The following is a 17292-nucleotide window of genomic DNA, read 5'->3' on the forward strand; positions in this document are numbered from 1 at the left end:
GACTTACTCCGAAAGACGAAAAGTATTCTTTAGCGCCAAAAACACTTCGGCAAAATGATAATGGGATTCCTCTCCTGGTTATTATGATTGCTCAGAAATCACCGAGGCGTCCCCACAGGAAACCATTTAGAGCGCGATGTTTAGTAATCGTTTTTCACTTTTGGCAGAATTCGTCATCAACCAAAAAAAGGATTCAGCCAAATTTAGAATATTGCCTATAAAAAGTTTTCCTCTCCATAAGATAATTGTAAACTATTATAACGATTTCTCCGAGATGTTTAGCGAAATAAAATGATAATATTGGGAAAATCTTGGAACAATAACGACTTTAGCTAATGTCCTTTTCTTATTTATACATAAACCCAGACTCTCTTTCCATATAGTTAGGGTTTTAGGGCATGTTTCACAAGATCCCCGTGATAGGCGTTGACCAATGATTACTACAGCTAACATTAAACAGACTATAGGCAAATTCATGTTCTCGCAATATCTTTGAAATCGGCAACAATGGTTTTGACAAACAGAACGGAGGAAGAAAAACCTGACACTAGAAAATAGCTGTATATAGCCCATCAATTTTAAGGTGTTTGCAGGGATAATTCGTTACGTAATCAAGGATCAGTGATCACGTGTCGTCTCTCTGAACGCGACTGCGTCAATTGCACCCCATTGATGAACGTTCTGACTCAGTGTAGTAAGAAACGATGGTCAGTGAATGACTTGTTTTCCTCATTTCTTTAAAAACAAGGGTCACCCTGTCTGACATCATCACATTGGACACCAAGGACAAAGTCTATGGCCTCTGTTCACCTCTGTTACTTTGCCTCATAAGACACAGAAGTCAATCTTTAGACCCCTTACAGGCAGTTGTTGGACTGGTCATCTTTTTCAAAGGTCAGCATTTTACGTCATTTATTATGAATAACGTCATAACTTTTACTTCACTTCTTTGTACATGAGGAAACCGAGGTAGAACCACGGATCTGTGGTTTTGGTTCGTCCGTTGATAGGTTTGAAATCCTGTATCTCCACTCTTTGAGGATACGCAATTTTTTCAGCCTTGGAATACATAGCGCCAATCATGTATTGCTCAACGCTTATAAGTCCTTTGTTTAAAAAACGCATCACACTCTGTTTATATTGCTCTGCAAATCTTATAAACACATCGCGTTCGCCCAGAAATACGCCAGCGCCTATCCAATTCATGCTAAGTTTAATAACTGTCTTAGCAGATACCGAATGTTTCGAGTTAAATATTTGAGTGGCGGCAATTCTAGTTTGGTCGAATTCTGAAGGAACTTCCAACCAAAATTTATTGGTAGCGTTTTCAATTTCTCGGAAGTATCCGATATCTACCCATGCAAAATATTTAGATGTATAAATGTTTCTTTTGGCAGCATCAGCAATGATCGGAAACTTTGAATGTGTAACACAGGTGTAATTTGGAACAGTTGTATAAGGCTTGTGTTTGGGGTATTTTGGATTTGCGAAGATTTGTTCAACTTTCGGTTTAATTTGAAAAGACCATAATATCTCACGCGATACGCGGATGACTTTTGTATTTGACGTCACATTTTGTCTGAGATCTAAAAATATTTGCTCGAATTCTTCACTATCCGTATAGAAGATAACAGGATTCTGTATCCAGGCAAACACCCGTATCCATTGTTTGTACTTGTCTGGTCCTCGTGAAGATTTGCTCCCTCGGGGATAGTTTCCAATGTCGAAGAAAGCAGTTACTACAGTCAAACTTCGGTTAGTGTTGAACCATCGGCCAAGGTCATTCACATTTCTCTGGTAAAATAGTAAGAATTTCTCTTTAACTTAGGCTAACAAATTATAGTAAAACTAAAAAACTATATATACACAGTTGCTGTAACATTGTGTCAGTTGTTTTTCCAGTAAACATGAAACATCTCTGATGGATGGTAGTTCCCTGTAAACATGAAACATCACTGATGGATGGTAGTTCCCTGTAAACATGAAACATCACTGATGGATGGTAGTTCCCTGTAAACATGAAACATCACTGATGGATGGTAGTTCCCTGTAAACATGAAACATCACTGATGGATGGTAGTTCCCTGTAAACATGAAACATCACTGATGGATGGTAGTTCCCTGTAAACATGAAACATCACTGATGGATGGTAGTTCCCTGTAAACATGAAACATCACTGATGGATGGTAGTTCCCTGTAAACATGAAACATCACTGATGGATGGTAGTTCCCTGTAAACATGAAACATCACCGATGGATGGTAGTTCCCTGTAAACATGAAACATCACCGATGGATGGTAGTTCCCTGTAAACATGAAACATCACTGATGGATGGTAGTTCCCTGTAAACATGAAACATCACTGATGGATGGTAGTTCCCTGTAAACATGATGGATGGTAGTTCCCTGTAAACATGAAACATCACTGATGAATGGAAGTTCCCTGTAAACATGAAACATCACTGATGGATGGTAGTTCCCTGCAAACATGAAACATCACTGATGGATGGTAGTTCCCTGTAAACATGATGGTTGATAGTTCCCTGTAAACATGAAACATCACTGACGGATGGTAGTTCCCTGTAAACATGAAACATCACTGATGAATGGAAGTTCCCTGTAAACATGAAACATCACTGATGGATGGTAGTTCCCTGTAAACATGAAACATCACTGATGGATGGTAGTTCCCTGTAAACATGAAACATCACTGATGGATGGTAGTTCCCTGTAAACATGAAACATCACTGATGGATGGTAGTTCCCTGTAAACATGAAACATCACTGATGGATGGTAGTTCCCTGTAAACATGAAACATCACTGATGGATGGTAGTTCCCTGTAAACATGAAACATCACTGATGGATGGTAGTTCCCTGTAAACATGAAACATCACTGATGAATGGTAGTTCCCTGTAAACATGATGGATGGTAGTTCCCTGTAAACATGAAACATCACTGATGGATGGTATTTTTTTTATTAAACATATGTTTTTGCATACAGTTATCTTACAACAGAATTGAACATAAAGCTTAAAAAAACAGTATTTTTCTTCAAACGATATGGATACGACCAATACACCGATAAAACCTCTCACACAATCTATATATATATATAGAGAGAGAGAGAGAGAGAGCATATGATAGCTTTGATGGAAATAGAGAGGTAGAGGGAGACACCTAGAGACATGGAGTGAGATAGAGTATAAGAGAGACACCGCTTGCTGTTGCTCGTATAATTTCGAATCCGTTTTACAATAAAGGTATTTTCCTCTTTGTAGAGTTTTATTATCTATTGATTATGTATTTTTCAACTGAATGCACATGACTGAATTTAACATTACAAACATGTAGTAACAGGAGCTCTTAAGTATTCACTCGGACTATCTTAAGGTATTTTGAGGATACGTGTAACGTTAAATATATATTTTAATCTAAACGAAATTTATAAATAATCTCAATTTGAAAACACATTATCTTTAATATCTAAGCACACAAAATCAGGAGAAGGAGTAGGAAGGAGGAGGAGGAGGGAGGAGGAGAGGGAGGAGGAGGAGTGAGGAGGGGGAGGAGGGGAAGAAGGAGGAGGAGGGGTAGGAGGAAGGGGAGAAGGAAGAGGAGTAGGTGAAGGAGGGAGGAGGGGGAGGAGGAGGGGTAGGAGGGAGGAGGAGGGGTAGGAGGAGGAGGAGATGTAGAAGGGAGGAGGAGGAGGGAGAAGGAGAATGAGGAGGAAGGAAAAGGAGGAGGAGGGTAGAAGGAGAAGGAGGGAGGAGAAGGAGGATGAGGAGAGTAGGAGGAGAAAGAGGGAGCAGGAGAAGGAGGAGGAGGGGGGAGAAGGAGAAGAAGAAGGAGGGAGGATGGGAACTAGGAGAAAAGAGGAGGAGGAGGGGAGAGGGAGGGGAAGGAGGGAGGAGGAGAAGGAGGAGGGAGGAGGAAGGAGGAGGAGGAGGGAGGAGAAAAAGGAGAAGGAGGGTAGGAAGAGGAGGAGGAGGGGGAGGTGAAAGAGAAAGATGAGGGAGGAGGAGGGGGTGAAGGAGGAGGGAGGAGAAGGAGGAGGGAGAAGGAAGAAATGGAGGAGGAAAGAGGAGGAGGGATGACAGATGTAGGACAATTTTGATAAATATACACAACATGACAGATGTAGGAAACCCTGAATAAATATACACAACATGACAGCTGTAGGAAACCCTGAATAAATATACACAAATATGACAGTTGTTTTTCTAAGAAAATATGTTTGAAAATAGATCAATATTGGTGAAAGAAATACTAAAGAGGACATTGGTTTGTATCGACATAACTGAGTACAAATACTTACGATTTCTGCTTCCGACAAATAACTGAGCATGGTGTCGTCTGTGCTGAGTGATGATGCTGTCGTCTGGAGAATAATACTTTCCTTTACAAATATATCTTTGATTGGACAAAATTAAAACTTCCCAGACAGTAAAACCATGATTCGCGTAATAATTATGATATATTTCATATAGAACAAATAACTAAAATAAGGATAAAATGTTGAAAAGTATAACACTTTTAATAATATTAAAATATCATGATATGGCATTTATTCTCGATATAAATGACACAGCTTTGCTGGCAAATATGATAAACATTTTAGTCAGAGTATTCTTCCCAAAGGTATTCATCTATAATTATAATAAATTTCATATCATGACAGTTACAACTGCTTTACTTAAAACACATGTTTGCTCTGGAAATAGATTTAGTTTATACAAAGTTTTATTTTTTGAAATAAAAAATAATAAAACATAATTTTGGCAAACAATTGACTTTTCACTGCTGACTCTATTCATCCCCAGACATATTACACAGGCATTACCTTTGAGTTGTTTTTTGGAGCTTCGTTCTGAATATAACTGTTTGATGAAGTGAACATGAACTGCGCCTGCACTGCAGGTTGTGGTTTACTTGTCTGTAAATTAAATAAATAACATGTGCATTTCTTACGTAAAAAAAACATGTCAGAGCAGGTAATTGTGATATTGATGAATTTGTTGCAGATTCCTGGTGGAACTACTCTAGATCCGATGGTTTCTTTGGGAACTGCGTACAAATTAGGAGGAATTAAGATCGTTTGCATATTTTTGAGAAACAATGTTACAATAACTACACTTATAGAATTATAAAAATATTTCACTCTTATACTCTGTTAGTATTTAACTCTGACGTCATCATTGTAGCCTCGTTCTGAGCAGGTGTGGGGTTAGGTATGGGATTTGTTGTTAAGGTGTGGGGTATTGGGGTAGGTATGGGGTTTGTTGTGTGGGTGTGGGGTATTGGGGGTAGGTATGGGGTTTGTTGTGTAGGTGTGGGGTATTGGGGTTAGGTATGGGGTTTGTTGTGTAGGTGTGGGGTATTAGGGGTAGGTATGGGGTTTGTTGTGTCGGTGTGGGGTATTGGGGGTAGGTATGGGGTTTGTTGTGTAGGTGTGGGGTATTGGGGGTAGGTATGGGGTTTGTTGTGTAGGTGTGGGGTATTAAGGGTAGGTATGGGGTTTGTTGTGTAGGTGTGGGATATTGCGGGTAGGTATGAGGTTTGTTGTGTAGGTGTGGGGTATTGGGGGTAGGTATGGGGTTTGTTGTGTGGGTGTGGGGTATTGGGGGTAGGTATGGAGTTTGTTGTGTAGGTATGGGGTTTGTTGTGTTGGTGTGGGGTATTGGGGGTAGGTATGGGGTTTCTTGTGTTGGTGTGGGTATTGGGGGTAGGTATGGGGTTTCTTGTGTAGGTGTGGGGTATTGGGGTTAGGTATGGGATTTGTTGTGTGGGTGTGGGGTATTCGTGGTAGGTATGGGGTTTGTTGTGTGGGTGTGGGGTATTGGGGGTAGGTATGGAGTTTGTTGTGTAGGTATGGGGTTTGTTGTGTGGGTGTGGGGTATTTGGGGTAGGTATGGGGTTTGTTGTGTGGGTGTGGGGTATTTGGGTAGGTATGGGGTTTGTTGTGTGGGTGTGGGATATTGGGGGTAGGTATGGGATTTGTTGTGTAGGTGTGGGGTATTGGGGGTAGGTATGGGGTTTATTGTGTACTGGTGTACATGGAGATGTGTGCATTCTGTAGATAGACCTAGACATTGTATAGAACTGATCATTGCTGCTTTTCCATCTGTGATATTTGGCAATTGTGATATGTGACGCTACAGAGACTTTAGGTGTAGAATCGTGTAAATTGTATGGTTTGAAAGCTTAGTGTGAAACCTAATGCATGTTCGGATGAAATGTGAGTGAGTGTTATCGTACACGGTAAAACAACAAAACAAAAAGTGTTGTAAACTTTGTAACTAGTGTAATATATTTGTAAATATTTATCGTTGTTGTTGTTGTTTGTGGCAATTGCTCGGCTAGGTTACAAAGGTAAACACAATACAGTCGATATGTCTCGTTCCATACCAATGGACGTACAGATTGTATAATTGTGGACACGAGTAGTATACTAAATTCTCTATACTTCTGTATAACGTATTTTTTTCGCTGTTTACAAATTACAACACAAGACGTACGATACAGCAATAAAGTTTTCCCAACTTCTATTAATCACTCTTGTTGGACCGGATGGAGGCGCGCGAGGGGTCTTACTGTGGATGGAAATCCGATAACCCGGGGAAAACCCACGTGATCGGACAATTCCGGGAATCGAGCCCCAGACGACTCCGTTAATGCAACTGTGTTACCACTGCGCCACCCGACCATCCCGGGATGTCCTTCACTAGTAACGTTTCAAAGACGTTTGCGTTAATATATCATGAAATAATTATGTGTAAAAATATTCTTAGATTTCGGTCAATTTACGAACGTTAGGAAAATGCGAGAATTTTGTATCAACAGATAAATAACGTACATGCTACTAGGAGGATAATGTACTGAAAGGTACATCTGTATTTCACTTGACGGTAAAGTACATGTTTTGAAGGTATTTAGAATATTTGCGATAACGTTGTATTAGTTTAGTTATATTTCCTATTTACACTTTTTTCTTTCCATCACACTTTAAATTTATTATTGCGTTCGTGATTATCATCATATCAAAAGTCTGAATGAATGAAAAAATGAACAGAAACCAAAGAATTTCTTAAAATGACTTCAAGGATAATGCCAAAGGGATTCGTGAATCGGTGTGAGCTCTTTTACTGTTTATATTTATCAAAGTATTGATTTTTTTCCTAATTTCTTTCATGATTATCTTTCTGTCTCTGTTCTCCGTTTTGATCGTGTTGTCGTGTATTTGATGACTGTCAATCCTCGTTATACACGATACATTAAAAAATGATGATTTCAACAAACAAACGAAACAGATTGTCGGTGACTTGAGAGGCAATGTACGTTTAACATCATATAGTGACTGGAGTTAGATTGTGTAAATTTGTATCCGCGGGCATGTCCGAAATATGAAACACCCGCTGACCACTTCCGGGTTACACGCTATCCATCAAAAATAACAGCGCTATCGAATATTAGCCGCGTTTCATCACAAATAGCCACTATTCAGTTGGATTGACGCCCAAGTGAGCTTTAATCCTGTAAGAGAACTTCGTCCTCGGTCCTATAAGTACACTGTATAGGCGCTACCAAAGCTGTGTCCTTTGTATATGAATTCTTTTCGTGTCAACTTTAATTTCTCTCGTTTGTCGTACTTATTCCGGGTTTGGATTTAAGGGTTCTCATTCATTCGGATTTAAGGAAGATGTACTATTGTTAACTGATTTTTGACAAGTTTTGTTTTTCTTTTTATTTCATTTCAAAGTACCTAATTTTCGCTCCTTCCTTCCGTCTTTGAAAAGAGATAGAGAACGTGAAAGTAACATTTTTTCGCAGTTCTCAAAACGGCTACATATCTGTCATATCTGGTATACACTTGGGTCTTAATGTGACAGAATGGAAATCGTAGCAGTCAGGTGAAAGTGTCAGATATTGATCAGGTACAGGCTGCCTCAAGGTGAGAGGCGAACACCCTCGGGACACTCATTTTCTTCATATTATTACTCTTTTATAGTTTTAAGATCAAATACATATATAAATGGAAAAATACCTAAAATTATTGAAATCATCTTGATACTTACATCATTGTTTGACACGCTGAAAGGCTTCAGGAAATCGAAGTAGTGGAAGTGGTCAGCAGTGTACAATAGTATACAAACTGTAGGCAGCCACAGGACAGTCTTTCGAAATTTTACCATTGTAATTCGCTCCCGCTATAACGAAAAGAAGCGGTTCAAACATAGTATTTCCGGATTTACATTTGCATCATATTCCGCATATAACTACACACGGAAAGAAGGAAAAAAATATATACTTTTATAAAATTGCATTGTAACACAAGTATCATCGCCAATCGTCGGAATATGAAATGTACAATTATTTATATGCACGAAGGCCAATTACGGTTACTATCAATTACAACCTATGTTAAATAGAAAACAAAAACAAAGTATAAAAGTTTCTGATATTTCTACATACAACGCATAACTATCGAAGCAATAGATTCTAAAGCATTCAAACGTCCGAGCTGAGATGAGTGTTATTCTGTACAGTTACATGTAACTTCTTCATATGAATTTTTAAATTTCATTTTAGAAAAGGCATACCTTAGAGCTAATATTGAGCTTGCAAGAAAACTTCCTCCGTGTAAAGCGTTAGTATAAAAACTTCCTCCGTGTAAGGTCAGTATGAAATATTACCCCAGGTGCACTGATGTATGCAGCATAGCGTCAACACTCACTTGGTCCAGCAAATCTGACGGTCGACTGACCTGTGTGGCCAAACGGAACAACTTCCTGTTTATAACCAGGATGTTTTGTTTTTCCCATTTGAAGGCACCACGCTGACACGTTTATACATCTATGGCTGACACAGTGACAGTTTCATTTCCAAACAATGTAATTGCATTAATTCATATCGTGTTTTAAAATAATATGAATTAACAAGTTAATTTTAAAATGCTTGTAGTTTAAGTTATTAAACTTAGTCTATGTCAGTAATAATGTATGTATAGCTGTCATGCCATCTGTACCAAATATAGAGGTTTGGTAACCATGGTTACGTTCCCCCCTTCGAGGACCCCTAGTCTTATCTTATTAGGTATAACTTTATAGCATTGCGTAGTTGATATGTACCTCATGAATGATGCTGATTGGCTGTAAGTACTTGACCAGTCACGTGATCTAGGTCCAGTCTCATCTTTCAGTTAAGTTGAGAGCGATAGCCATTCTTTCTTCAATTCTACCAATTTTCTCCGATCGTTGACTACTTGACCACTACTTTGTACCATTTGGATTTAGGGACCATAAAACTTTGTGAGCTTATAAAACTTTGTACTCAGTTGTGACTACACTATGTACTCATTTCAAGTATTGTTAGATTGATAAACTTTCGTGAGTGCGATAGTGTCCATTATGGCGGAACGCCGAGCTAAGAACCAAACAAACTTCTGGTGAATCTGTGGACATGGGAAATGGAACTGGAGTATGTCTCGGTTATGACATGAACTGGAGTATGTCTCGGTTATGACATGAGCTGGAGTATGTCTCGGTTATGACATGAACTTGGAGTGAAAAGCATAAAATCTTCACCGACTTTCACGTTAGCTACTTTGATTTTTGTTGTTGGTGAATTTTGCGGCTCATTGCCATCAACAGTTAAACCTAAGATACTCTACTATTAAGCTGTACTTGTGTGGTATTCGCCATCATTTCCTATCATCAGCTGTAGACTGTCCTCTGTACACCCAGGACTTCAACTTCGCTCGTCTACAATTAGTCATGAACGGCATCAAACGTATGGATGTGAGTCCCAAGTTATCTCGGTATACAGTGACCTTCCTAGTGTTACATTCTCTCTGCACACGACTTCGGAAAGGAGTTTTCAATATCAAACTGGACAGACTGATGGAAACCGTTTGTGTAGTTGCTTTCTTCGGGGGTTTGCGGTATGGAGAATTTACATGTAAGGGTACTTTAGATCCTACGACCAATTTATGTGTAGGTGATGTAACAATAGCTGTTGATCATACTGTATTGTCATTAAAGAGGTCAAAAACTGACCCTTTCAGAAAAGGTGTTCACATCCGATTGTTCTTTACTTCTAAAACACTGTGCTCCAAGTGCGTTTTAGACAAGTATATACGTTCTAGACATCAGAAGTGTGTCTCCTCAGCCGATGCATTGTTTGTGACGGCAAATGGACAACCATTGACAAGAACTGTGTTTATCAAAATGCTGAGGCATGTACTTTCACTTTGTGGTTTAGATAAGAAAACCTTGATGTAAATTAAATCTGGTATATCAGCCCTGATAATATATTTGGTTAAGGTTATACCATATCTGTCTTGGCTGAAAATCATCAAAAACAATTTCATTTTTTGTTATTTTTTTGTTTCAGAGCGTCCACCTTGATGTAACCTACCATGCATACAAGACCAGTAAACCTGAAAGTAGAGTTAGTTCCCTTCTCAAGTTATTCATCGATCAGTGCAATAATCTGCATTTAGAAAACACTAGCAGTGTAAAACAAGTTTAATAACCTTAAATTGGTCCAACAATTCCATCACTCCTTTTTCTTTTATCCATTTGAATAATCAGCTGGTTAATTATCGCATTTGGCAGTTCACTTGATGCTTAATCCTTAGGTCTCCCTGGAATTAGATCCAGTAAGTAGTGTTCAGCTTTTTCAGGGACGTTCCTGGCTCTTTAAACTGTTGTTTCGTGTAGACTGGATCATTTAAACTGTTGTTTCGTGTAGACTGGATCATTTAAACTGTTGTTTCGTGTAGACTGGATCATTTAAACTGTTGTTTCGTGTAGACTGGATCATTTAAACTGTTGTTTCGTGTAGACTGGATCATTTAAACTGTTGTTTCGTGTAGACTGGATCATTTAAACCAAAGGTCATGAAAGAACTATAACAAGCAATCACTTTACCTAGCAAAAGGGGACATAACTCCTTCACCTCTATCATTTGTGTATAGAGGATATCAAATTAGTTTCAATTAATCAGAGATTTGTCTGAGCGCTTTCTTTCATTTTACAGGACCTCTGACTAGGAAAAATGAGAATTTTGTGACCAGGCTTTTTTTTTTAAATCTCATGTGAATAAGAATAAATGTAACAGTCAGGTTATCACATAACTTACTTTTATTTTAAAAACAGAATTTTACTGGACTGACACAAAATCTATATCGGCAATTATTTTCCTATGTATGTATATTTCCTTGTGACATCACAATACCTAATGCTATAAATTAATGAATTTTTTCATGTCTCTAGGCTCTTTGTTCTGCCAGGTATAAATCATACTTCTGTCTGGCTGCTCTAGCATTGGACAGTAGTTCTTTGGTAAGAGGGACAGGGGGATTCAGTTTTCTCTTCAACTTTTATATAAGGTAACTTAGTTTGTTTTTTTAAACATTCCGTCGGCGTGTGCATGTTTTAATCTTTTGGTGTGACTCCTCAACGCCGATTCCCCCATCTTTCCGAGATCTATATCTTTTGAACATCGTAAACAGTGGGCCTTACATCGATCGCCTTTCACTTCCCTTACCCAGTTGTATTGTTCATCCCCCTTCCTGTTAAAAATACAATGGTTCCTTGGCATGACTAGCATAAACCACGTTTGCTCCCTGTTTGCAGCGCGAAGCGGCCGGAAGAGTGTAGATTGCGCATCGTGTCCGCATATGTTTAAATTACCTCCCTTTACCCATAGTTGTGACTAAAGCCCGGTACGGACGAATCATGCAACGTTATGACGTTATTTATCGATGTTTTCGTTGTACTTGAGGCAAAAGAAATATTTGAAATTGCGGAATATGTAAGATTCAAGGACTTTTCAAGGTATTGTTTCTAAATTCAAGGAGTTTCAAGGCCAAAATTAGTTTTCAAGGACTTTTCCACCCACATTTTTTGTCACTTGCTTAAAACAGCAAGTGCCTTAAATTTTTACTTGCTAAAATGACTTTTTACTTGCTATTACAGTAAATCTTCAAATAATGGTTTTTTGTTTGTTGATTGATCAGGTCTATTGATTTTCTTCATCCAATGATACCAATATTGGAATGTATGTAATGTCGACATTATTATTATTATTTTTTTTTTAATTTTTTCATTTTTCAGGAGTTTTTAATGTACATAACAATTACATCAACAAAACATCATCAAACATACAACATACAATATGCTCACTCACACATCACCATAATCTCGATTAAGTTGCATCATCATCATCATCATCATCATCATCATCATCATCATCATCATCATCATCACCATAATCATTATCATCATCATCATCATCATCATCACAAACACCATCATCATCATCAGAAGAAGAAGAAGAAGAAGAAAAAGAAACATCATCGTCATCATCATCATTATCATAAACATCATCATCATCATCATCATAAACATTACCATCATCATTATCTTCTTCATTATAAACATTACCTCATCATCATTATCCTCCTCATTATAAACATTACCTCCTCATCATAATCATCAGTCATCATGATCTCAATCAAGTAATCATGTCAATACATTCTTCATCATTGTCATATTCAATATGCCTATGTCACCACCTTCATGTCAATAGATTCATCCTCAGCATTCATTTTCACATATGCACCTCATCATCAACCTAACTATCAACACAATTTGTCATTATAACTTGAAATCCATCCATACATCATCGACTGGCATTTTCATCAACACCCTTACTAACATCACAACACTACCCTTACACACCCACTCCTACACATACATCAATACTACACATAAAGATAAAGAGGAGAGAGAGAGAGAGAGAGAGAGAGAGAGAGAGAGAGAGAGAGAGAGAGAGAGAGAGAGAGAGAGAGAGAGAGGGGGGGGGGGGGGAAAGAGAGGTGATCTGGGTTAGTAAAAATTGCAATAATCAGCGAAACAATAGGGACTCGAGTATAAAGAAAAATACCTGGTAAATAAATAAATAAATAAATACTATAAGGGTAAGCAAGGGGCCTGCTATACTGTAAAGACAGAGAATACTAAATTACGGTAAAACATACTACATGCCAGTAAATGTATTTAAAGTTAAGAATTGGCCAATTCCAATAATTTTCTCCATTTTCTCCATTCCTCATTAAAACTTAACTGTGCCTGTTCACCTTTACTATTGGCAATATATTTCTGAAAGGTATAAAATTCCCTGACTGAATAAATAAGACTATATACACTTAAGGCTTTGTGTTGACATCTTGCCTTATATATGTAATATTTAATGATGATTAAGATTTCATTGTCAAGTTTGCTACTGATTAACTGATTTTTATTAGCAATGAAACCAAACAGAAAACTTATTTTATTGAAGGAAAATGGAATAAAAAGAGCCTCCAGCAAAACTTCTACACTTTCTAAAAAATTTTGAACTTCTGGACATTCCCACATAATATGAATAATTGTCTCCTTTTCTAAGTTACAGAATGTACAGTGTGGGTTATTCAGTAGTCGAATTTTAAACATAAATTTGTTGTTAAGATATGTTGAACCACTCTGTACTGAAACCATTGAAGTTTTGTATTTTTTGTTGCACGAAAACAATTTTAAAAATATCCCTCCAATTTAGAACATCAAATTCTAATATTTCTTCCCATCTTTTCCTCCCGGTAGAAATTGTATCGTTTTTTACTAAAAGATTATATATATCTTTTGACCCATTTCCTTTTTTTACAAAACACTCAATACTACTTGGAATGGTTGGAAAAACTTGAGAGGTACATGTTCTTACAAAGTCAGATCTAGCTAAATATGACTTAACCACAGAGACTACACCATGGTATTCAAGGAAATTTGAATTTACATTATAAATTTGCTTAAAATCTTGAAAAGTGTAGAAAGTGCCAGTAGAAAAATCTTTGAATAAATCATTAACTATCATCACTCCCTTATCATACCATGTCTTGTAGAATATACTTGTATTCCCTATCAACAAATCTTTATTATACCATAAAGGAGTTTTCCAAATATTTTTCTTAACATATTCTACCCCCACCCTTTCACTGAACCTCAACAGGGCTTTGAAAACATCACTCCAGAAATTATTTCTACAGATATTACAACATTTCTGAATGTAATCACTTCCACAGGAAGATAGCATATGTAGGTCAATATATGTTTGAAGAATTGCTTGCCATTTAGCAGATTTCTGGTGTAATCTTCTAATCCAGCCTAATTTCAGACTATCTATAAACAACTTTATATTTACCATTTTAAGTCCACCGTTATCAAAATTCTGGGTAACAATATCTTTCTTTACCTTGTCAGTTTTACTGTTCCATAAAAAGCTAAAAAGGATGGAGTTGAGCTTATTCAAGTACTGGTTGTCTGGGTTTGGCAAAGACATAAATAAATGGTTAAACTGTGATATCATTAAAGATTTAATAAGAGGAATTTTCCCAATTGGAGTCAGTGATCTCCTATTCCACATCTTAATGATAGATTTCAATTTAATTAATTTTTTATCATAGTTCAATTTTGGAATTTCATGAAGATTGACACTGAATTCAATTCCAAGAAGCGTGAATTTGACCTTTCCCCACTGTAATTTCAAGTCAGTTAACAAAGTATCTTCACTATATTTTTTACTTCCTATCCAGATCACTTGTGTTTTGTCAATATTTAGATTCAAACCAGAGAAATTTGCGAAAGCATTCAATTATAAAATAGATTCTTTTAATGATATTTCAGAGCCATCTAATATAAGAGAGGTGTCGTCTGTTGTGAGATAAGAATTGGAATATTACTGATGTTTATACCCTTAATGTTTTTGTTATGTTTTAGTTTAATGGCCAAAATTTCAACACAGAGAATAAAGATATATGGCGCGATTGGATCACCTTGTCGACAGCCCCTTCTTATATTGATGGATGAAGATACATTACCACCTTGATTAACAAAAGCACTGACATTAGTATGAAAAACTTTTATCCATTTACGAATATCTGGACCAAAATTAAAGAATTTGAAAACCTTGTCAATAAATTTCCATGAAACGGAATCAAATGCTTTCTCAAAATCTATCATTAACAGCATTCCGGGAATAATTTTTTCCTCTACATGTTGCATAATGTCATATATTAATCTTGTGTTCTCCCCAATATAACGACCTGAGATAAAACCTGACTGATCCTCACTAATTAAGGTGTCTAGAACTTTCTTAATGTCGACATTATACTAAGAACTGCTTTGTCCCAATATTTTCATTGAAATAAATTCATTGGCAGAAATAAACAAGCAACTTTCAGTCAATAAATTTGAGTCATGTACTAATACATGTAGTAAGTTCAAATTAAATGTCAATATTTCAAGAAATATGCTACGATGATATGACAGTCCTAGTGGACGCTGATGATGAATCAATAACCAATTGACAATTTCTGGAAATTATTTTAACTCAAAGTCAACTGAAAACACTGACTACTAAACACTTTGAAAATTGAACTCAACCAGTTAATTTTAGTAGCATACTCTCTGCACACCGCACACCATGTTTCATCAACAACGTTGTCGGTGGTCATATGTTTACCTAGGGTTATGTTAAGTTCTTTTTCCCATTTAGCAACTGTTTTGGCTGATGCCTTCACATAATTGCATTTGGGCTGTACCATTCTTGCTTATTTTTTACTGTAATCACTTCATCGGCAGAATTACTAATTTTTTTTTTTATTTTTTTTTTTTTGAAAAAAGACATAATTATTTAAGAAGACAAATTTTCTGCCACGGTTTACAACACAAATCTAACATCATTCTGTGTCATCCAGGTTTCAAATGTTTATGTGCATGTACAAGGATTGCTCCAAATGGCGTGTGTGACTTTCATTTTCAGCTTTGGCATGTTACGATTTTACGATGAACACAGGCTTCAGTTGAGGTAAATTATAAGCAACAAATTCATTTTTTCCACGAACTGCACGTCTGTATTTATATGTGATGTAATTATTACAGCTTGCATCTGATAAATCCACTCGCTAAAAAACACACCAGTTTCGACCGATACTGTCACAATATTTCAAACAACATAACATTACGATATTAACTCATCACTGATAATTATCCTACGCATTAGATCAGATAAAATGCCTCAACATTAATTCATAGCATGAATAGAAATATGAACTAGAATAACATCAATGTTACTTGTAATTACCTAGAAATGTGTTATTGGATTGAAGATAAATTGTATTCTCTGAGTGTTATTTCTTATCATACAAATCAATCTTACTCTGACAATCAATTAAATCAATCAATACACATCATTTCAATAAAAGTTCTAAAAACTTTGGCAAAATTACACATAACGTGGCACAGTAACAATATTCATATATGGGCAAGAATAAGCTAATGTAACCCTATGTGTGACATTGCAAGAAAAAAATTAAAAAATATTCATAAGCCTACAAATTTTGTTTGAAGTATAACTGTAAATGGTGTCTTTCTATGTGTAACAAAAAAATCATTTTGAAACTTACTTCAGTTAAGAACAAAGAGAATTAATGAATTTAGAGCATATAACATTGACACTATTCCCAAACTGAGATTGATGGTTCTTTGACCTGTTTAAAGTTTAGTATTAGGTTTGTTTATCTCAAAACATTGTCCATCATCTCGACTTAAAAAATTGCATTTTTCAAATTTATCATGTATGTCAGAAATTCTATGAAAACAGGTTCCTCTTATTGTTCTGTCAATGTTACATGCAATTATTAAGAGATAAATATAATCAGAATTATGTTCTTGGTAAACAAGAGAAGTCATGTTTTCATTGTGTTACTGTCGTATAAAGAAAATTCTATCAATATTTTTGCAACCTTCTCATTTCAGTAATTAAGTAGTTACAGATGTTGCATGTAACATGGACACAAAAAATATGAATCATAAAGCATGCCAGAAATGCTATTAAAACATATAAAAAGCCCCCCAATACACTATCTGTATGTAAATTGTAATTATACTCCCACATATCTCACATATAATATCGTTTAAGTGGTCGCATGTAACATTGAGACCAAAAACATGCAACTATTTATTTTCGGGTCAAGGATACGTACGGAAATCGTTCCCACCAAACCTGTTTCAAGTACCAGATCTACTGTTTTTTGTTGAAAAAATGCAAAGCAAAATCACACAACATTATCAAATATCATATTTTACTCCGGATGTGTGCGTAACACTTCGTTACGTGATCAAAATTACCAGATTCTGTGGTCTCCTCGAGTTCCTCTACACCGGTAGAGGCCATTTTGGAAAACTGCATAGC

The 17292-nt window shown here is 36.5% G+C and overlaps 1 protein-coding gene across 1 annotated transcript; it reads right to left on the reverse strand.

Annotated features, from left to right (window-relative positions):
* Positions 1 to 936: 936 nt before the first annotated feature.
* On the reverse strand, positions 937 to 6708 carry LOC132553815 (uncharacterized). Its single transcript, XM_060218095.1, has 4 exons — positions 6631 to 6708; positions 4844 to 4936; positions 4319 to 4381; positions 937 to 1794 (listed from the first exon to the last, which is right to left on the reverse strand). Exons 1-4 carry the CDS (start codon positions 6706 to 6708, stop codon positions 937 to 939), a joined length of 1092 nt encoding a protein of 363 aa, XP_060074078.1.
* Between the last annotated feature and the right edge of the window lie 10584 nt (positions 6709 to 17292).

This window comes from Ylistrum balloti, unplaced genomic scaffold, assembly GCF_031769215.1.
Source record: "Ylistrum balloti isolate Yb309-2 unplaced genomic scaffold, AGI_CSIRO_Ybal_v1 Utg370358, whole genome shotgun sequence".
NCBI lineage: Eukaryota > Metazoa > Mollusca > Bivalvia > Pectinida > Pectinidae > Ylistrum > Ylistrum balloti.

Bases quoted from the DNA above. Each gene is read 5' to 3' on its own strand.
- LOC132553815 (XM_060218095.1), bottom strand. From the start codon at position 6,708: ATGGTCGGGTGGCGCAGTGGTAACACAGTTGCATTAACGGAGTCGTCT. The intron at 4,937-6,630 runs GTGGGTTTTCCC...TTTAATTTACAG, and splicing joins TCCCGGAATTGTCCGATCAC to ACAAGTAAACCACAACCTGC. The intron at 4,382-4,843 runs GTAATGCCTGTG...ATTATTCTCCAG, and splicing joins CTCCAAAAAACAACTCAAAG to ACGACAGCATCATCACTCAG.